The sequence below is a fragment of the Phacochoerus africanus genome, chromosome 4, assembly GCF_016906955.1.
Source record: "Phacochoerus africanus isolate WHEZ1 chromosome 4, ROS_Pafr_v1, whole genome shotgun sequence".
Taxonomy (NCBI): domain Eukaryota; kingdom Metazoa; phylum Chordata; class Mammalia; order Artiodactyla; family Suidae; genus Phacochoerus; species Phacochoerus africanus.
Genome location: NC_062547.1, coordinates 127,067,652 through 127,090,899, shown reverse-complemented (window position 1 = coordinate 127,090,899; position 23,248 = coordinate 127,067,652). Strand labels below are relative to the sequence as shown.

The 23,248-nt window shown below is 35.7% G+C and overlaps 1 protein-coding gene across 8 annotated transcripts in view; it reads right to left on the bottom strand.

Moving 5' to 3' along the window:
* Positions 1-1,284: 1,284 nt before the first annotated feature.
* The window catches only part of CSNK1G3 (casein kinase 1 gamma 3), a 113,129-nt gene continuing 91,165 nt past the window's right edge, over positions 1,285-23,248 (bottom strand). For 2 of the 8 annotated variants that reach the window (XM_047778512.1, XM_047778513.1), the window contains exons 11-14: positions 22,006-22,101; positions 13,174-13,280; positions 12,640-12,663; positions 1,285-3,709 (exon numbers count right to left, since the gene is read on the bottom strand). In XM_047778512.1, the coding sequence (XP_047634468.1) occupies positions 3,655-3,709; positions 12,640-12,663; positions 13,174-13,280; positions 22,006-22,101 (282 nt within the window). In that variant the 3' untranslated portion in view covers positions 1,285-3,654. The remainder of the gene's footprint in view (positions 3,710-12,639; positions 12,664-13,173; positions 13,281-22,005; positions 22,102-23,248) is intronic. The other 6 variants (XM_047778514.1, XM_047778515.1, XM_047778516.1 and 3 more) reach the window with 3 other exon arrangements.

Below are 23,248 nucleotides of genomic sequence, written 5' to 3'. Positions count from 1 at the left end.
CTGTTAGTGATTTCCAAATATATTCAAATTAGGAAAAGTCTCAGTAACAATGGTCACAATGTTTTCTAATTTAAAACAATGAGGCTTTCCTTTACAGTCTGTCTTTGTCACCGTGTCAGCAGATATCTAAATTTTGCCCTCAAAAAAATCATTCACACTCCTTCTGATAACAACGCCCTCATTTCCTTTTGGGTAATACCCCTTCTACCTTATTTCTTAGTCCAATGTGTCCTCTGAAGATGGGAGAACATTCTCTGGGCCATAGTAATTGGCAGGTGAACCAAGAAGAAACAAATGTCAGTCTTGGGATTTTGCTGGAATTGTTGAGAGAAACTGTTCTTTGTTCTGGCTGAGGTTACTAAGATGGCAGAAGTCTGAAGCTGCTGGGTGGCCCCTTTACCATCAGCTATGAAAAATCTCCCTGACAATGAAAACAGCAGGGCAGGAAGCAAAACTGAGAAATATAAAGACAGAATCCTGAACTTTGCACCAGGATCAAGCATGTCTGAAACCACTCCTATCACTGGACTTTTCACTTAAATGCAATCATGTGCATGCCTATTGCTGAAGTCAAGTTTCTATTACTTGCAAATCAAAGGATGCTAACACAATTATAAAATCATTCAGATTGAACCCCAATCTTAAATCAGATGCTTCTAGACAAGGTCTGCTAATCCATGCTTCACCTATGTTAGGTTTCATATCCAGATCTTATTGTTTCTGAGTGGTGGTGCTTAGTGGACACACATGGGCTTAGTGTGTGCTGCTTTGACTATCTTACCTTTGGCATCTTTCAGTAAGCAGAGCACCATTTTGTACAAGCCCTTAAAACATCTTGCAGGATGACAAACAGATACTGTCACGGATATACGTTCTTCATCTGCAATGGCGTTAAAATCATTTACTTAAAATTGGATTAATATTTCATTTCTGTGAACATTTAACAGTATGACTTCATTTTTTAAAAAGAATGAAAATGATTCCAGTGTTTCTTCCCTTGGTTTCTTAGTGGCATTAGTTCTAATTAACTGCTCTGTTAAGGAGTTTACAGAAGTATAAAATTTGTTGTAAACTTTCATTCAAGAAAGCTTAGATACTTTCAGATATGTACGCTTTACCATGGGGTCCAACAAAGCAAAACAAAGTCAAAAACACAAAACCATATTCCTTTAGCTCTGCTTTTTGAATATACTAAAGTAAATGAACTGAATTTTTTAAATCCCTATCTTCAGTTAGTGAGTGGCATTATTTTACCCATGATTAGAGGAAAGGGGAAAGAGCAAGTTTAAAAAAACTACCTTTATTTTTTTATTTCTTTTTCAGTTACATACTTTTAAACAGGGATGTGTTTCATTATTCAGACATTCAGGCAATGTTGACTTCATTAGTGTTGACAGAAAAGAAGCATAAAAATGCAAAACATTGTTGGCTTAACCTGAACATACCTGCATTACCTATTATTGACCAGTTTGTGTTGCCAAAAGACTTATTTCTTGGCATTAAAATGGAGCACTTAAAAATATTGCTAAAAAGCAAATGTCTACACACTGGTCTTTGCAGCAAATAAGGGTATTTATACTTTTAAAATATTTTAAGTCCATAATTGGATTAATATACACACCTTCTTATGTATAAGGAGTTCAGATCATATAAACACTGTACAGTCCAAAAATCCTACTGAGAATAAAACTAAACAGGCTTATGATAAGAAATACAGATATCGCATGTATTTACAAATATCATAGACACACAAATTTGGTCAAATACTGTAAAGAAAGAAGTGGTTTCACATTATAATGGCCAAAACATCCATCTACCTTGCTCAAAGCAAACAAAAATAAAAACTCAGTATATAACTCCTGTAGTTAAAGACATCATGACAATATACAAATAGAGAAAATGGAAACTATTGACCAAATTATACAGCAAGTGTTTCTCAGGCTGAGGGTAGGTCTTTAAAATCAAGAACTTATAAAGATCATAGGATTCAGAGCAACAATGATAAACAACCTCCTGATTTGCGGTATTCATATGGGTGCCTAATTCATCAAAAACAATGCGCTGAACTTTTGGCTAGTAAGAAAAATAAATTACAAAGTACAATTAAATTCCTGTAGATGCAATAATGAAGTCAAAAATGTAGATTTATTTACTTTAATTACACATTTTAAATGTTACCTTGAGACAATAAAAATAAATAAGCATGCCCAGAGGCACACACTTAAAGACAAAAAGAGGGAGTAGCATGGAAGGAATAAGTAAGTAACAATTTCAGAAATGAAAGATGAATACGAGATTTGAACAACATAATTATCTTTCTAGCCGATCTTTGTGTCTTAACTCGCCTCAAAAATTCTGGCTAGTAGAATGTGACAAAAGTATACCTCTGTCTTTATGGCTTAAAACAAAGCACACTTGAAAAGTGGAATGGGTGTCCTTTTTTACAGAACTGTTTCTTGTTCATATGCAGGCACTTCAAAAGACAATGGGGACAAAGCACCTGACCCATCCTCTCCAAAATAGTTTTCAATCATCAAAATTATGCTAAAAAGTAGGAAAATTCCAGAGAACCAGCAAAGTTGAATACAAGAGACTAATGTGCACAGAGGGCAAGAGAGAGACCCCGTTTTTATTGCTGGGGGTCTTTTTTTTATCAAAGAGCAAATAACTCATAAACAGACATCATTGCGTGGCACATCCAACGATTTCTGCTTAAGGAGAATGTAATCATTCAGCAGCAGGTTGCAGTGGGATCTCCTTAGACTTCAACCTCATACAACGCAGTGAGATTCACATTTATTCCTTCTCCTTAGTGTATTTTCCAAAAAACTACAACATATCTCATTTCTCCAAGTATTCATTTCTTGCTGTCTAATATACATTATTATCTGGAAGCATAAAGTTACATTGTACAAATATTTTGCGTTTTTAAAAAATAAGCGCTTTTGCCACTTCGGCAACACTGGACTTCACAGAGTGGTGCAACAAAAGCAGAGCTCATATTTACCACACTACTTGTGATTCATTTTACCACTACCATCTGGCAAACCATACAGCTTTCTCCTCAGTACCTCTGGGCAGCGACTGTACCATGATTTCACAGAGAGAATGTTAACACGACTCATGAACAGCAGTACCATCAGTAACAGTGAGATCAATGCAGATGTCACACAGATCATGAACTTCTCAAAGGATTACTTCTTTTACATATGTGGGCAGCTCTGTTTTGCCTGTTGCATTATCCACTGGGGAGAGAATTCCTGTTTGATTATGTTCCTATAGAAGTTATAAAAAAAACCAGGTTGCGTATAGAACTGGCTGACATTTACGATACTGTACTGCTTTCTACAACAGGAGGAGAGCTTCTGGAAAATGTCCTGGAGAACTGAATTCATCAATACCACCTCATTGGTCCATTCCATTCAATGATGGGCAAAGCACTCATGTTTTGACAAAACTTTAAAGCTTCCGTAAAAGTTAAATTAGAAAAAAATACGAATGTAAGACAACCACGAAATGAAGTATGAAAGTATGACATTTTTGTTTCTAAGAGTGAGTCCTTAAAAACATATGTGGTCACTACAGAGATGATTTTAATCACAAGACAGCAGATGAACACGTAAGTAACTCCCCATGATCTGTCTGTGTCCAGAGTCACTTGTGGCGCTGGATGGTTTTCCTTTTCCTTCGTTTGAAAAAACAGCAGCACCTGCAAGTGGAGGGAAACATGCTTTTTTACTACAAAAATACAGAAATGTTGCTAAGTAAGGTTGAATATATCGTATTAACTTAAATGGTCATGAAAAGCCACAGGCTAGTACAACATAAACAATGAACACAACAATGAAGCATAGGTATTAGTCAAATTATGACAGATTTACTACTATCGTCTCGTTAATGTGCCTTTTAAGAACAGCAAGACATTCTATGCAACATCCTTAAAAAGAGCCACTAAACTGAAAAGGCTTCGCACCAAGACTAAGTGAAAAAGTTCTAAACCCCAACTAACCCGCCACATTCTTTTTTAGATACTCAATTTCTGGCAACAGCATGCTGTTATAAAAAGCTCATCTTATGTATTCTTTCCCCTTTTTCCTGATATTTATATATGATTGTTGAAACCATTGTTAGAGAGGCAGTAATATAACCCTATATTAGGGATTTCATTTTCACTGAGAATTAGACTCCGAAAATTAAAAGAGAAATCCCCAAAACATTATTTAACAAATAGTTTTCCATCATATTTACAAAGTGGGAGAGAGGAAATACATTAAGTAGAATAAGAATGCTAAGACTGGCACCTTGAATTCTTTAGAGGTTAAAGAAGGTCAAGCTTATCATAAGTTATTTTAATTAAGGCAAAAATTATGCTTAACATTTAAAATAGCATAATCAAGGTGATTCAGTTTTGTAACTGAAAATTGACTCCGTTTTTGTAGTCTTTTAAGGAAATATATGGTTCTTATTCCCAGGTGAAAAAAATCTAGTTATGATCCCTGAAAGAACTAGCTTTTCTCACAGTCAATTCTCCAAGGAGAAGATGCAACACCTGCAGGGGAATGCTAAGGCTGGTGTGAACTGGAAGTTGAGTGAGAATCGCTGATCAGCAACTAACAAAACAAATACACATACACACACATATATTCTAAAAGTCTGGCATTCCTTCAAATAAAGGTCTGGCTTTTTTCCCCCTTCTATACCTAAAAGAAAGTCAATCTATCAGAGTATCAGGATGACAGGTACCACATATATAGAGGCTCCTTTTCCCCTCCACCAAAGTCCTGCAAAGATGTTCCTTAAATTCTTACCAGCCCACTTTCATAAAAGGACACTAACTCAACATTTTCAAGCTAAGCATAAAAGAGATGATGTAGCTTCAAATGTCCTATCCAGCAAAAGATCATGGAAGATGAAAGAATGGCTAGATATCTTTTATATCTTTCTGTGAAGTAAATGTAAACAAAAATCCACTGTCCAGTTAAATTACATTCTCTCCACTCATATTATCTTTAGCCAAAAGAATTTTAGACTGTTTGCTGTGATTAATGCCATCATTATAAAATCACTATGGGCCATTCAAAACCAAATTACACAACTGAATTTTTTTTTAATTGCATTCAAATAGCACACAATGACAAGAAAATGGAATGTGAATAATTCAAACTTGTATATATCAGCTGACAAAGATTCAATTAGAAATGTGTGCATTCATCAATCCTTACAAGTTTCACTCTTATTCAAGTAACTACCGGAAAGAATAGAAAGAAATTATCCAGCCAAGGGCCTTTAAAAAGAGACATCGCCGAAAAGGAAACTCTAGGCACAAGACATTTTTCCTAGGTTTAGAAAAGTCAGTCAAGTTTTCCTGTCAGCTATTTAATAATTTCTCAAATCTGTTATATATATTTTCTAAAATAAAAAAGTAAAACAAAAAATTACTAGGAGATAAAAATCATTATTCCAAAAAAAAAACCCTAATTAAAGACTTATAAAAGAGTAAGAAAATGTCCATATTATAAAAAACAAAAAGTTTAAAAGCTGGTATTTAAAAAAAACAAATAGAATATTTAGAATATTAAATTTAAGAATACGGTCATATTTCAGTGGAAATTTATTGTCTAATATAAAGTTTATTAACAATGTTCACTGTCCTTAAATAATGTCATTTGTCTTTTCAAACTCCAAAATAAATTCTTTTAAAAGTTTCCTATGAAAAAAGTGTTGTAAGGTACACATAAGCCTTTTAGACTGGGGAATTTAATGTAACAGATGTTCAATGAACAAGTTCAAGTCTCAGATTTTCCACACTTGTATTAGAAATTCACCTTGTCTGATTTATTTTTTACCATTAATCTCCTTTCAGTTCTGAGAGCTGAGTTTGTCTCATTTCTAAGGTAATCTTTCCCTCCATTGTATAAGTATTATTAAACACAAAACCACTCCAAGCATTTATTTAAGACTATAGATAAGGTCTTCAAATACATTATAATCACAGAGACCTTTTAAATTCAAAAGCAATCTAAAAAGACATCTATTTTTAAGAAATAAGTCCCACTCAATAGAGTACACCCTTGAAAGAGATTTGCATAGGTAGAGCTGGTATGCTATTAAACTAACTACCACCAGAGGACAGCACTCTTTATGCTATATGAAGGTATCCAACTCCAAAGAGAGAACAGTGTTCTCAAAGTATTATACACTAACAGAATTTAAGAAGGAAATGGATATTAATCTTGTGGCTGATTTCTTCAAAGTCATTAACAAAACAGCTAATTTATAGTCTTTATGATTCAGAAATTAGGTCGCATCTCAGTCTAAAATACTACTTCTTCCTCGTGGCCACTCTGACACATGACTGTTTTATTTTCCTCTCAGTACCTAATACTAATCTGAATTTATTTAATTTATTTACTTATTACCTACCTTCACTTAGAATGTAAGTTTCATAAGGTCTTACAGACACATCTCACAAATGGGCACAAAGTTTGTGTTCATTTTACTGAATAAATGAATGATTTGTTTCATAAACGCAACTCCTAGAGTGGGAGCCTAGTTAAGGAGTTCCCATCATGACTCAGCAGTAACAAACCTAACTAGTATCTACGAGGATGTAGGTTCAATCCCTGGCCTCGCTCAGTGGGTTAAGGATCTGGTATTGCCATGAGCTGTGGCATACGGTCGCAGACGTGGCTCGGATCCCGTGTTGCTGAGGCTGTGGTGTAGGGCTGCAACTATAGCTCCAACTTCACTCCTAATCCCTAGTCTGGGAACTTCCATATGCCACAAGTGCGGCCCTATTAAAAGAAAAAAAAAAAAAAGGGACCTAGTTGAAATTCTAAATTCTAAAATTCTTAAGCCTGTTCTAAAGCTAAAGTTCTTAACCACTGAAACCCTATAAAACACAGAGTTTAGTGCCTGTTGAAGGTTTTCTGGAGAAAAATTGTTTGCACCAAATTATTAAAGAAGTCTAAGTGGCAAAAAGCATGGCTTTCTAGATACAACTGCCAGGTCACCTTCCTCCTTCTCTATTTCCAGTGAGGCCTCATCCTGAATGCAATGAGGTGACAGTGGAAATGCTTAGTGGACATTATGTCAGAAATTTACAGGAGAGCAGACAAATGCATAAAAATAAACCATATAACTGTAAATTAGTACAGTTGAAAAGGGGGGAGAAGTTACTGGAAACAATGACTGACAATAATAGAGTTTATAGCAGAGATTCCAGGAATCAGAACATACAGAAGTTTTCACAGATGATATGAGCAAGTCATTTTTATCAACAAATTCAATCATCTGGTTAGAAAGTAACTCACACCTTTGAAATTTTTAAGGATATTTTCTCTCCTTGCTGCTCAGTGACTACATTTTCTTATTCCTTAGTTCATACCTCAAGTGGGGTCTCCTCAGATCTAGACTACTGACAAGTACCTTAGGGAAAGATTAAGCTGACCAGACGTCAGAATCATGTTCTTGTCAACGATGCTTCTTGGCTCTTTCTGGATTATTCCTCATGTGGTTCCAGTAAGCCAATATACTCTCACATCAGGATCATGCCTCTGACCTTACCACTGAATGGCTAGCCTAGAAGCTTTGAAGTCACATTTCTACTCTTACATCCTTTGGGAATAAATGTTAAGATCTGCTTCTGATTAACACTAAGGCTATGGCTGAAAACACTGTTTAGGGAGAAAACAAGAAATCATAATGGGTCAAAGTCCTAAACTCTGTAGACAACACATGGTTTTGCTATTGACTCACACCATCATTTCCCCATTACTGACTGCCTTTTCCTTCTTTTAAAATATGGCTTGTTTTCCTGGATTATGCCATATACTTTCTTCTCAAAAGTCTACCCAGAAACTGAAGCATGTTCTTCTGTCTGCATCTGAAGTTCTTAGCTCTCCTTATGTTGACTTAATGGTTCATCCTCCGGCTGAGGGACTGCGGTACCTGTCAGACCTTAGCCATTTATTCCAGAACCCAGCCTCTCCTCATCTGGTTGATGAGTATACAGAAAACACCTTTCATGGCAACTCATCTTTAATTCACTGTCAAAGGATTTATCCCCTTAAAACTTATACTTAAATGTAATTTCATTTCTCTAGAGCTATCAGTTATAAAAATGAGGAGCCGTTCACTTAGTTAAGCAGGTAGAGTTTAGATCACAGAGCAGGACCATCCAGGTAACTATCTAACTAGGAACTTGCAGACCCATCCCCACTTTCAATTTCTTACTCTCCATCCACATGCAATTAGTTCCCCAAGTCTGAAGTGACTTTTAAAATTTCCCCACCCTCTCATGCTGGCATAATTCCTAACTTCTTGCCTCCATCATTGGTAAAAGCCTTTTTAACTGACCTCCAGTTTAAGGCATGCAAACTTCCCCTATCATAAATATGGCCATGTGCTTTTCCTCTGAAATCTCAGCAATGGTTCTCCACTGTCTAAGGCATTAAGTCCACACAACTCTTAAAATGTGCTTCCAACCTATTTCTACTCTCCTCGCAGTCTTACCCTCCATTAGGCTTCCTCTCCAGGCAGCCTGTACTATCAAAGGAAGGAAGGGAGATTTTCTGCAATCTGATGAATCCTAGGAGGTGACATAAGCCTCAAAACTACGATCAAATTAATTTTCTTAAGGTTCAATCCGATTATACCATTTCTTGGCTTAAATCCACAGCGCATTCTCGTGCGCTAAGAAAGATAAGGTCCAATTTTTTTTTTTTTTTTTTTACCTTGCTTGCTACTGAAGGCCATTTGAAATCAGGCACTTAGCCTAGCACTTCCCATTAATGTATTCACATTCCCTATCTGCATGGGTCACTACTTAAACCTGCCCATTCTTTCCCTGCTCCACACTATTGCTCAACCTCTTCCCTCTGATCTCCATCTCCCTTGCCAAATCATACTCATCTTTGAGAATCAACACAAACATATCCTTACCCGTGAAGACTCCCCTAATCTTCAGCTCAAAGTACAAACTCCAGTCTCCAGACTCCATAGTGTTCATCCTATAATACCTTGTTTTAGATCAGTGATTCTTAATCTTGGCTGCTCCTCAGAATCAGCTTTAAGGCATTTTAAAAATATTGGTAACCAGACCCCATCACTCACAAAGTGAAGCCTAAGTATCGGCATATTTTTAAAACTCTGCAGATGACTGTGCTATGAAACCATGGTTGAGAACTCCTATGGAAAAGTCACTGGTGTGCTTACTATCTACTCTAATGGAACAAAAGGGCCTTGACTTATCTTCATGACCGTCATGTTACCAAACACACAGTAACTGTTTAGTAAATGATGGAATGCGGGAAAAAAAGGAGAAACAAAGATGATTTTATACTACTTAAAAACTTAATAACTAAACTTAAAGGAAGGCTTGTTCTCCTACATTCCTGGAAGGAATGATGAGGTTATTACCATCATTTGCATTATCTGCCCGGAAAAAAATTCTCCACTACAGTGAAAGAAAAAAAAAGTAAGGCAAAAATCTCATTAATAAAGAAGGAGCCACTTTATCTTAGGGGAAGAGACTATTTTCCATCATTTGGAAATTACAGACTTACCCATGAGGTAGTATTCTAGGAACACCAGAATAAGCACTATTCTAGGACACTTAAGACTCTAAAATACCCAGTGTAGAATGCATTCTAATTAATGAGATGGGGTGAGAGGGATCTCTGCCAGTCATAGGTAAGAAGAAAATAAAGAAGCAGCAAATTCTGAAAAACAATTCTAAGCAGGACCCCAGCTCCCTACAAAATGGTAGAAGAAAGAAGAGAGGCATTAGATACAATTTAGAAGGGGAAACATGCTCATGTTTCTTAATCACAGACTAAGAGGATTTAAGGAATGCAAAGATAAACCTGTAATAGTGTCAGAATAGCCCCGATTAAAGAAAAGACAAAATGTTGTACGTTCAAAAAGAGTTTTTAATGATTGAAGAGTTAGAGAAGTTCTGAGGATTTCTGTAACTCATCTGAACAAAGCTCCCCTGAAATCACAGATATTCATTTTTCTAAAAAACTGCTTTATTAAAATATAACTCACATACCATTAAATTCATCCCTTTAAAGTGTACAATTCAATGGGTTTTGATATATTCAAAGAGTTTTGCAGTCCTCACCACTAACTTTTCAAAACATTTTCTTCACTCCATCAAGAAACCATATTATAATACTGGCAGTCGTGCCCATCCTCCTCTCGCCCTAGGCAATCACCGTCTAGTTTCTGTCTGTACATATTTGCTTATTCTGAACTTTTCATATAAATGGAGTCTTATAATTTGTGGCCTTTTATGTCTGGCTTCTTTCAGTTAGCGTAATGTTTTCAATTCATTTTTTTATATTATCAACTGATAAGCCATTGTACAGATATACCATATTATTTAGTCAATTACTTACTAATAATTTATTGAGGCCTGGGGATCCCAAGATAAAAAAAAAAGGGCTTGTTTTTAAGAAATCCAAGAAGCTTCAGGAAGTGGGAAACAGATAAAGAGCATAACATATCAGTGGCAGACTTAAGGAGCTGAGGGAATACAGAAGTCAGAATGGAAAATGAATCTGGGCAAGAAAGGCAGGGCCAGACGATGAAAGGCATGAAGGGCCTGGTGCCACGCCAGGTGATCTGGACTTGATGCACTATACAAAAGGAACTTCCCTTCACGAAAAGCCTTCCCACCCCTTCCTTTTTTCTCAACTTCTAACACCTACAGCTAGAAAATCCAAACCATGAACATACATACACCCATCTCAACTAAATAAATTACAATGCCATTCTTCAAAGCCACCTCAAAAAGCCTTCTCTGATCATCCTGTCCATAAGCAGCCTCTTCTTCACAAGCTCTCTAATGGGTTTTTCATAGCTTTTTCATAGTATTTATCATACATCAATAAATCCCAAAACAACCACAGTTACCCCTGCTGGTATGTGATCTACTTAAGGGTAAGGACAGTATCAGCTATTTCTGAAATCCAAGCAGTGTACTTGTTGAATGAACACATGGGAAAATGTAATAGATTTGGTGGAAAGTAGGTCTCTAGGAAGATACAAACAGTTTCAGTGAGAAGTGTGGGTATGGATGTGAAAATATGCACACTGACGGAAGAAGTACAAGCCTGGGAAGCCTGTAGATGAGAGAAGTCACTAGCAACTGGATGTGGAGAAACAGGGGTGACAAGAGTAACTGAGTACCTGCCATGTGCCAGACAAAATACCCATGCTTTATCACATTTAATTTTCACAACAACCTAGGAGATAGATATTATTAGACTCATTTTACAGAAAAAGAAACAAGCTTATACAAGGTAATGAATAGTGGCAGAAGTAAGATTCTACTCCCTGAGTTTAAGTGCAAAAGTCATGTGCGTTATCTGCCTCATGCCACCCACATTTATAACCGTGCTTAGGACTGCACAAGCACACATAAACTGTTGTTTTTACTTTCTATGTAAAAATACACAAGTATGAAACTGACTAATTATATCCTGAAATCCACCAAAATCATACTGACTATGAACGAATTCCACAAAGTGATTAAGATGGACACTTGACCATTACTCTTTAAAAAGATGTATCCTCATCTTGCAGCCAGCAAATGAGCATAATTTTGGAAATTATGTAAGGTTCCCTTTGGATATTGAGTAGAATATTCCAAAATTTACCGATCTAAACTTTATTCACTCTAAGACTGACTCAAAATTTGTCCTGAAATTGAGAGAAGCATTTTAAACATAAGCATTCCAACTAAAGGCAAATGTCAGAAAGTAGTTTAAATTCAACATTATTTCAACAGACAAGAAGATAATTTTTCAGCTTTCCCGTCATGGCTCAGCAATTAACAAACCCGCCTAGTATCCATGAGGACATGGGTTCGATCCCTGGCCTTGCTCAGTGGTTAAGGATCCAGCGCTGCCGTAAACTGTGGTGTAGGTTGCAGACACGGCTTGGATCTGGCGTTGCTGTGGCTGTGGCATAGGCCGGCAGCTACAGTTCCAATTCAACCCATAACCGGGGAACCTCCATGCGCCATGAGTGCAGCCCTAAAAAGACAAAAACAAACAAAAAATGTAATTTTTCATAATATCTGTAATTAACAGGAACTATTTAGATGAGGATTTCTCATAACAATATCTCACTATAGTTTAGCATGAAATTTATCAGTGTTATACCATGTATATGCAATGGCAATATAATTAGTAAGTGAAATGCTGGTTTAGTGGTATTATTGGGGTGGAAGGAGGTGTGCTATGTGTATTTAACAATTACAAACAAGAAAAATGAAAACTTAACTCAAAATCTTGTCTTCCTATGTAAAGTAGCAAATAAAGCCTTGGGTTACAAAACAAATGCAAAAGCACAAGCAGGGCTGGTTTATCATCTACTCAATAAAAAAAAAATGCCCCCAAATCTATTTCACTTGAAGCAAAAAAGTTGCAGCAGGCAAAAGAGCTCCTCAAACAATTATTTCTTACTTTGCAGAGCTAATGTAAATGACATCAAATACTTTTGGACAACTTTTACCAATTATAATTTCTATGAAGAAAAGTTTGTTTTTAAAAAACACAAAATCGTGCTAAAATCTTTGAAATTATAGTCAACGGAGCTATTTCTGCCTGCCTACACTTGAGAACTCACCACATGTTCAACACTTTCTGGCAGCTAAACATAAAAAAAAAAGAAGGAAAAAGAAAGAGAGAGAGAGATCATCAGAAACTGCCCAAATTGAAATTATCACATTGTCTTTCATGCTTAATTTTTTTCCAAGCAGAATTATTATAATTTACATTCACAAAAAAAAGAATTTAAAACTAATATTAATACATGCAGCAAAATTGTATGTATTCTTATGCTAACAGAAAAAAATGAGCCTCTAGAGTGTAGCAGTAACTTTCATGCATCAATATTTCTAAAAATAAAAAACTAAAAATATGCTGTTAACTCTAAGAATTTGAGAATAGTTCTTAAATAATTATTTGTATATTATTAAAACATTTATTGAAATGGCACTATTTTAAACATTATGATTAAAAAAATTAAACATACCACTTGTTTTGCATGCACCTATTCCTTGAAAGAAATTTCCTGAAATAGCTGTACATGACTATAAACCTCAAACATGCAAAGTTTAAGAAAAAAAAAGTTACTAAATCAAGCAAAACCAATACATACTTGGTTTCATCCATCACTTCCACTTCTGTAGGGGCCGTGATGGGAGCGTTTGAACGTCCTGCAGTAGGGTCATCTGTGTTTAACTCTCCATTTGTAGAACTTACAACCTGCAAAAAGAAAAAAAGAAAGAAAAAAAAAAAGATATATACCCACAAAGTAATAGGTCATACAATGATAAACATAATTAAAGTATTTAAATTAAAAGTTAATGTGAGGAACACAAAATAATTAGTATGTAGTTGCACATAACTGAATATACTAATGGGTCAATATTTTATTAAAGAGAAGGTCATCCAATATTTGCTTTTCAACTTACTTCCTTTTCAGCTTAAAATTTCTTCTGCCTCCTGTCCTCTGGTTTTTAAGGCTAACTCAATCAGTTCTCTCTTGTGTGCCCATCTCCTTTACCTGGTATACTTTGCTACATTATGAGTTACTTCCTTTGCAAATTTCAACACTGCTCCTTCTAATGGATACTTCGTTTCAAATTGTAGTCATGCTCAGGTCTCCCTGTCATGTTGCCCATTCATTCACTCAGCTGTTCAAGCCCCAAATCCAGAAGTCACCATGATCCTTCTCCGATTTAAACCACCAGCAGACCCTGTTAAATTCTCCTCTGACACGCACCCCAAACTTTATCAGTCCTGCCCACTCTATGACTACCATAAGGTAACTTCAGTTCAGACCCCCATCATCTTTTGAATGAAGAAGAGTAAAAACCTATTCACCGCTCACTGTTACTTGTATCTACCTCTCATTGTCCACACAACAACCAAGGTGCTCCTTTTAAGATATAAATTAGATAATGCATAATTCTCGACTTAAAATCTTTCAATGTCGACTTCCTGGTTTCATTTAGAAAAAAGATGCATACTCCTTACTCCAATTTACAGAGCCCCATAGATCTGAATCCTGCCCCTCTGATTTCATAGCACCTCCTCCTTTGCTCACTAGCCTCCATCCAATGTCAAGCTTATTTTCACCTTAAGGCTTTGGCATTATCAATTCTCACTCCCTAGAATTCTCTTCCTGCTTATTGGCTGTCTTTCAGATTCTCGGAGAGCATCTCTAAAACAGGACTTTTCAAACATACAAGCTAGAATTTCCATACAGACACACTCTTACACATATTTCATTTGTAGTTCTCTGTATAGCATTTATCCCTATTGATGTTTTTCTGATGATTGATTTGTCTCTTGATAACTACCCCACCTCCGCTAAAATTAAGCTCCTTAACAGCAAACACTTTGTGATGCTATTTTCCAATAGATCTCCCCCCTCTACCTGGCACAGAATAGGCATTCAATAAATACTTGTTGAAATAAGTGAATGCATGCATGCATGTATTAAATTTTAAAGCAAGATCAAAACCGTAACAAAAAACGCTAATTCTCATAAATTTCCTTGGTCTTACAAAGTCACCTTACTGCCTTATCTCTTTCTTTCTCCTAAACTTCTTGAAAACAGCATCTTAACTTATGACTTCCATTTTTATAAAATTCTCCTTTCATTTATTCCTTAACTCCTCCCAATCTATACTCCATCCCTGCATCAGAACTTCAGAGTTTTGGAGGGTTACCAATAATCCATAGAAAATGTTAGCAGTCTTTGTTTACTCTTCATTTTCCTGTACATATCTATATTACATGGCACTAGCTGATGACTTTGGAGTAAGACAGGTCTAGATTCAAAACCCAGTTCTACTACTTACCAGCTATGTGACTCTGGGAAAGACACCTTGCCTTGCTAAACCTCAGTGTTCTCAACTATGAAATGGGAGACAGAAGTATCTATTTAACAAGGTTGATATGAAGATGAAAGGAAATCAATAGTAAAGCACAGTGACGGGCATATAGTAAGAGTTCAACAAATGGTGGCCACCATTATTACTGTCAGTTTGACCTAAAATATGGCTTCAACTATCACCTCTATGTAAAGGATTCCCTGAGCCTAACCACCCAACCACATGGTCAGTTAGCTAGACCAAGTTTTACACCTCACTATTTCCAAAACAAACTTTATCATATTTCCTCTGAAATGTGTTGCCTTCCTTTTGTTCATATTTCTATTAAAGCCCTACCCTCTTCCCAGACCTCCAGGTTCCAAATCTAAGAATCTTTTTGATGTGCTCCTTATCTAATCCTTTTATAAGGTACCAAAGGCCTAGGCATCAGAGTTGACAACTGACCACTGGACTTAAACCTACCATTTACAGAGGCTCATATTTACAAAACTTAATTAATCCAAAAGTCCCAAGAGGTTACAATGTGCCAGGCACTGTTCTAGGAACTTAGCATGTCACAGCAAGCAGGAGAGACAAACATCCCTGCCCTCGTCTACTTTATAGTTGAGTGCGGAGAAACAGGATCTCTTCCCTCAACTGAAGGAATATAATTAGAAATCAACCAATACATCTAGATTAAATCCTAAATCAACCAATACATCTAGATTAAATCCTATATCCTATACCGAACAAGTACTTGAAATGACCACTGCATTTGTAGCTATAACTGAAAACACAAAACTGCCTAGACCATCTTTAGAGGCAATCCAGGGAGGAAAGAACACTCTTACATCTAAGTCACCCTCTCTGCTTCTGGGGCACCTGTTTCCTACTTTCTGTCATTCTATTGAGCTCTGTGCGTCTGTGTCAATTTTTTTCTCATAAATTCTCCCTCCTTCAGAAAATGTTTAAAAAATACTTATTTGTCCTAATTGCTGAGTATAATTGGGTTCTTTATTCTTAATGTTTATGTCAGAGCCCCTACAATGAACTGGAAAAATCTAGGAGGCAGAATTCTTAACCTCTACTTCTGTATTCTCCACGACTTTTAACTAGCAGAGTGCCTTGCACGCAGTGGATAATCAAGACAATTCACTGAAAAATTTCCATTGTTCTTTCCTTAACATAATATTCAACAAGTTTCTTTTCCCCCTTTTGTTCAAAAGTCCTACATACTTGGAGGTGACTCCCCCTCAAACTTACAGACTACTCTAATGTGTCTTCCCGTACTTAAAGCAACACAAATGGAAATCTGAAACTCAAGTACTCTAAATTCCCAGCAACAGTAACTATGTATGCACTATAATTATGTATTCTAATTTACTTCACACAAAGTCATACCTGAGTTTAATAAACTTTATTTCAATGAAATGTTTCAATTTCCTTTCTCCCTGGTTGATCAGAACCAGATCAGAAGGAATTAACATTTGACTTTATGTAATTTTTTAATGCAATTTTTCCCAGGCTTTCCAGAATCCTTAATCCTCTGCACAAAGGCCAATATCCCAGGTCAGAATGGAATCAATGTGATGATTTGAGAGAATATCATGGCATTAAGACTGTTTGTAGTTAAGAAAATTAGTAGTCTTTTTGCAAACGGATTTTACAAGAAGAAACAAAGACACAATATTATAAATAATGTGTCAAAACTTTTCTTGGAAACCAAAAGCAATCAATCAATCAAACAAATACATACAAATTATTTTGTAAGCCAAACTGTTTAGAGTAATTCCATTTAGGTGACATCTCTAGAATTATTACTCAAACTAGAGCATAATAATCTATGAAACACTAGTGTTCATCAGGTTAATTTCATAAATCAAAGTATATCTAAAAATCACAGATGCTTTGAGGTTTGACCTTTCAAAAGAAAATTCAGGTGGTATACAGGGTTTTTATCATTGCTGTTCTTGTTCCTAAAGAAATTTTCTATGTTATTTCCACTTTGACAAGAAACTTTGAGTAATTCTTACTTTAAGAGGTTAAAAACAAAGTCAACTAGGCTATAGTTTTACTCTCACTAAATCAGAGTTGAGGAGGTGGTGGGCAAAGAGCCTGTAGCTAAGTGTGGAAGAAAAATAATGGTTCATCTAATGGCTACCTGCCCAGTCTAATTCCAAAAGAAGTCATTCTCACAGACTTGAGTACAGTCAAAAATAAGACATGGTATCTTTGTAATCAGTGATGTTAAAAGAACAATATAGATTCCCAAGATAAAGAATTCAAATTAGTTATACTACCATCTTCCTAATTTCTATTTGAATTCTTGTAAGCATGTTGCCAAGTGCTCAATAGAGGCACAATATGTTAGTTAACCAGATCTTCAGCTATTCAATAAATACACCAGAAATATTACAAGATTATATATTTTTACTTACAGCTTTTCACTAAAAGTCATCTATAATAAAGAATACTAGTAAATAAAATATAGTTAAAAGAATAATTTCCAAAGAGTTTACTAAACCTGTTCTAGAGTTCACATGTACCATATGAAACATTTTCTAACATATTCTAAAAGCTATCAAATTATAGTTAATATTTTTGATACTCCAACTGACGACCCAAAAGGCACAGTGACATTCTCGACTTTCAACCAAGAGAAGCCAAAATAGATTCCCCAAGTTAATGTTCACTTACAGAATTAAGGAGAGTACTGTTTTCTTTGAGTATTCTAATCTTTTGAGATATTACTGTAAATGTTACTGTGAAAGAATATCAAAATAAATGTGTAATGCCAGGTAGAAACATATCAAAAAGTGATAACTGAACCCTCCTTTTCCCTCAGCCCCTATATCTGACTAAATTCTATCTTCTAATTATCTTTCAAGTCCCTTTACTTCTCTTCATCTTCACTACCCGTCATTTCTCAACTGTGGACTTTTGAGAGTTATATCCTTGCCTTAATCTAGCCTCTAGCAAAAGCAATCTTTAGAGATTGCTAATCTAATCAAGTTAGTTTCTGATCTAATTCTCTTTATGACTACTCAAAACCCTCAGACAAAAGTCCAAGTTTAATGACAAGACCCATTAGGTCCTTCATAGTTTGCCTCCTGCCCACCTCTCGGTCTCACTGCTCAATGCACACCAGCTTGACCTAACTGCATTCAGTTCCTCAACCTGTCTCTCTTCCAATACCTGAGACACTCCCTCTCTTGACTTCTCCCTTTTTCAATTGCTAACTCCTACTGGTTTTTCACTTTGAAAACATAGGAAAAAAAACCCAAAATATAAATAGATATCATTTTTTCCAGGAAACCTTAACCCACCAAATCCAGGTTAGATGCTTCTCCTATATATTCTCATGGCATCTTGTACTTTCTCCACTTATCATACTGTTTACTGGCTTTTCCCACTGACCCAAAGCACCACGGGGAAAGGCACCGTAATCTCTGTTATTCTCCCTTTTATTCTAAGAACCTAGTACAGTGCCAAGCACCGAGTAGTCATTTATAAATATTTACTGAATAATGAATTGCCAAGAAACTAAAAATGATAGGTCTAAGCTTCCCAGCCATATTTATTACCAGTGATTCTAAGGGGAGCAGGAAGGGGCACACCTGATTCCCCTATGAGCTTTTTCGAAAACACATACAAGACAAAAAACAGACTCAAATAAAGTCCTTGGGTATCTGAATATTATTCTTAGTTGATTAAGTGGGAAAGGTTTATCAAATGCATAGCTGTATCCTTCTGGTTAGTAAATTAACACGATTCCACTGAAGAGAGGGAATAAAATTAGATAAATCTCATTTGACAATGCATTCTTTTGGCTCTATCTCTACATTTCACTTCTCAGAGATGGATAAAAATACTAGTTATGTTTCTTAATTTGCAAAAGCAACAGATTATTCTACTATTTAGTACTTCCTCAATCCCAGCCTCTATGCTAAATACTTAAAAAAAAATTCTCACAACAAAAGCAGGAGGTAGAGCTATTATTAGTGTCTCCATTTTACTGATAAGTGTTCTAAAGGCACAGAATTTGAGCTCAAATCTGACTCTAGGGTTGGTGCTGCTAACCAAAATGAAAACCTGGTAACTTATTTGTCTGACCTGTAAGATATTTAATAATTCTAAAAAGACAAGGAGCTAAACTTTATAACCCAATATTCAGTTCCTATTAAAAGCACATCTGGGAGTTCCTGTTGTGGCTCAGCGGAAACAAATCTGACCAGGATCTATGAGGACACAGGCTAGATCCCTGACCTTGCTCAGTGGGTAGAGGATCTGGTATTGCCATGAGCTGTGACACAGGCTAGATCCCTGACCTCGCTCAGTGGATAGAGGATCTGGCATTGCCATGAGCTGTGGTGTACATCCCAGAAGCCGCTTGGATCTGGCGTAGCTGTGGCTGTGGCTGGTGGCTGCAGCTCCGACTTGATCCCTAGCCTGGGAACCGCCATATGCCACAGGTGTGGCCCTAAAAAGGCAAAAAACAAAAACAAAAAACCACAACTGAAATAATGAGTATGTGAGGATCTTTTAATAGGTCAAAAAGGCAAGACATGTTGGTATCACATTTTATTACCAGATAGTAATCTATTTATTATGGAAATGTCTTTCCTAAGAAACTATTTGATGATATGCCCTTAGTATTCATTGAGGATAATTTTTTAAATTGCCATTATAAAGTCTTTCCATCTCTTGCAAAGCCAATACTTGAAACTCTGTCCAACAGGTGGTTTAACAACAATGGAGCAAAGAACCTCAAGGTAAATTCTTCTCATAATTCTGTATTAGTAAAAAAACTGATCAGTAAAAATTATCTTTATCTCTTCCCTTTATCAGACAATGGGAATGACAAAACACATTGTTTTCCTTTCTTCTTTCAAAGTCAAACACAGTATTCAATTATTATAATAATCACATTAGCTTAGATTTAAGATACTTGTCTTTCCTCTATTATTAATTTTTAAACTACAATTTCATTAGCCCAATTATACGTGTCATATTTTAACTTTTCAAATTTTGAAAGTGGGTAGGATAAAAATAATAAATTCAACATTTCAGGGTGGGGCAAGATTCAGGCATGATCTTAATTAGGCACTGGCAAATTTTCATGACAGTCAAACTACTTTAGTGTTCATCATATCAGGTTATTTAACACTATAAAATATATTCAGGAAGTCAATGAAAAATAGTGTAAAATTTTTAGTTTTACTTATGTGTTACCAGAATTCTAGTAAGTAAAATTGATCACTTATTGAATATTAGTAAAGCTAGATAGAGTCTCCACAAGGCAGAAAAGTTTTAAAGAAATGATGAGAAATGAGCAGAGCTCAAACATATCTTTGAAAACGTGAAAAAATAATAGAACATAATATGGTACTACAGTGATGAGGCAATAAGAAAACTCATTCACCCTTTGATAGTCCAAAGAGATCCCATGAACCACCACCTGTGGGAATCCCACAGAGTAAAAAAAAACAAAAAATTTACAATAACGGTACAGAAGTAGTAGGAAAGCTTCCAAAAGCATCTTAATTGTTGCATATTTCCCTAAACACTGAGCAAAACACTTGTTATTATAACATACAACACTTAGAAACATGTAAACGTATACAAGTACATACACAATCTGGTTTGTATTAATGCAAATTAAACATAATTTTCTCAAATAACTTTTCCAATGATATGAATTTGGGTCACAAAAAATTCTACAGTTCAGGCATTCAGGTACCTTTGCCTCTGAATCCCTCATTCTAGACTTTCATAGCCCTACTCAAATACTTGTTACACACGACTAAAAGTTCCATAGACTATAGGGTTTTATAAAAATATTTGATTATATAAATTATCTCTCTAAAAAAATTTAATGGTGGGAAAAACTTAACTTGTAAGATCTAATTAAGAAATGATTTTTAAAATTCTAATCAAGAAAGAATAAAATCCTCAGATTGAGATTATATACATACATAAACACTAAGAAAAATGCAAATTTGGTAAAACATAATGGAAAATACAGAGGAAAAAAATCAAAATTTAAAGTGAAGTGGAATGAGATAACAATTATCATCTCCATTACTTTAAATCAGCATTCAGATTACCTTAAACTGACATTCTCAATGAAATAAAGAGACTCAGTTATCTTTCTCTATTTCTATAATACATATAAAAGATTAAAATTTAATGGGCATTTGAGGGCAGAATATAGTAGCTATCTCTAAGTACACAGAAAAGGGGGAAAAAAGGAATATATCAAGAAATAACAAATAAGGGACAGCTTTAAATTTTTATAAACAGGAGTTCCGTCATGCCTCTGCAGTTAATGAAACCGACTATCATCCATGAGAATGCAGGTTCGTTCCCTGGCCTCACTCAGTGGGTTGGGGATCTGGCGTTGTGGTGAGCTGTGGCATAGGTCACAGACACAGCTTGGATCCCGCATTGCTGTCACTGTGGTGTAGGCTGGTGGCTGCGGCTCCGATTCGACCCCTAGCCTGGGAACCTCCATATGCCACCAGTGCAGCCCTAAAAAGACTAAAGAGACCAAAAATAAATAAATAAATAAATTTTTATAAATATCCAGAAAATTGAGGGAAATATTCTGCAAGTACAAATGAAATAAACCAGTATAAAAATTAGGGTTGTGTTTATTTGACCAATTAATCAGAAAGTACATTCTAAGGACTAAGGATTAAAAAGTCAGATATCTACTTAAGTGACTTAAGTTTGAAGGAAGCAAAAATTAATGAAAAGGAAAAAAAAACAAAAATGTCCTATTAAAGCACTAAAAAAGACTGAGCTTATTCCTGGAAAATCAAGTTTCACACATATTTCTAGTAATACATTTGGTTTGTCTAACCTGTTATATGACTTAAATATTGTTGCATATACTTGCAAAACTGTACAAATGCAAAATCTTAGCATCCCTGGTGGTCCTTCTAGAACATGTTAATTTTGCTTTTTGGTTAAATACAAAGGAATAGAATTATGGAGAGTTTCAGCAATAAGTTTTTCATTAGGATATGAAATCATGCCATGAGTTCCAAAAAGGGTTAGTTGTATAAATTTGGGAAATAATCACTCATGCAAAAATCAGAAAATACCTGTACCGAGCCACCATGTCTGTCTGCTGCAAGGTGAGCTCTCAAATGATGGGGATTTGCCTGCTGGGAGTCCCAAGCTGCCCTGTGGTCTGCCGACTGCCATTTATTTAATGCATGTGGCATGCATGGAAGAAGAGAAACCCAAAATGTTAAACATCTCATCCTTATAATATAGAAAACAAATGTATAAAAGGAAATTTAAAATACCCTTACTCTTCTGAGTCACAGATGCAGTTCTCTTTACATACTGAATGTAGAGAGATTTCTGCTAAAATGCTACAATTATGTAATGATCAACCATAAAAGTAATATAGAACCATAAAACCTTAGAAGTGAAGGGACTTTATAGTTTCTACTGGCTAACTTTATAAATGAAGTTTTAAAGAACTAGAGAGGTTAAATCGATGTGGTCAAGAAAGCATTCCAAATAAATCACAGAATGTACTGAAGAACTATCTACTGTATTTTCTTTCAGTAGAGGTTCCCACTGGTTTTCTGATAAGGAACTACTTCCAGACAAGGTTTAAGAAAAAAAAAGATACCCCTCAAAGAGCCATACTTAAGGTCATAGAAAAATTTCCTCTGCTTGCTTAGAACCCTGTTTCTGTGAGGATAACAGGAGGGAGACAAAAGTCCTCTGAAAAGCAGTAAGTGCTATATAGAGTATAACGAGGGTATGACAAACAATTTTTCAAGCGACAATCGTACATATATGAATCCTTTTGTTTCCTTGATGTCTTTTTATCTCATTCAAATTAAGAATCCCATTTCCATGAAACAGGCTGAGAATTTTTGTTTTTGTTTTTGTTTTACTTTTTAGGGCCACACCCTCAGCTTATGGACATTCCCAGGCTAGGGGTCGAATCGGAGCTACAGCTACCAGCCTATGCCACAGCCACAGCAATGTGGGATCCAAGCCCCATCTGTGACCTACACCACAGCTCAAGGCAATGTCGGATCCTTAACCCACTAAGGGAGGCCAGGGATCAAACCCGCAACCTCATGGTTCCAAGTCGGATTCACTTCTACTGCACCACGACGGGGAACTCTGTGGCTGAGAATTCTTGGAGCTTTTAGATGCGTTGGCAAACATGTATAGCAATAACCACAAAACTAATCATGATCTATTAACAGAATTAGGAGTAATTGCCTAACAGAGGTCAACTTCTCTGTTGCCAGAAAATGTGGACAGTACTAATAAAAAGAGGGGGAAAGAATATATTTAAGTTCCTATTACATATTT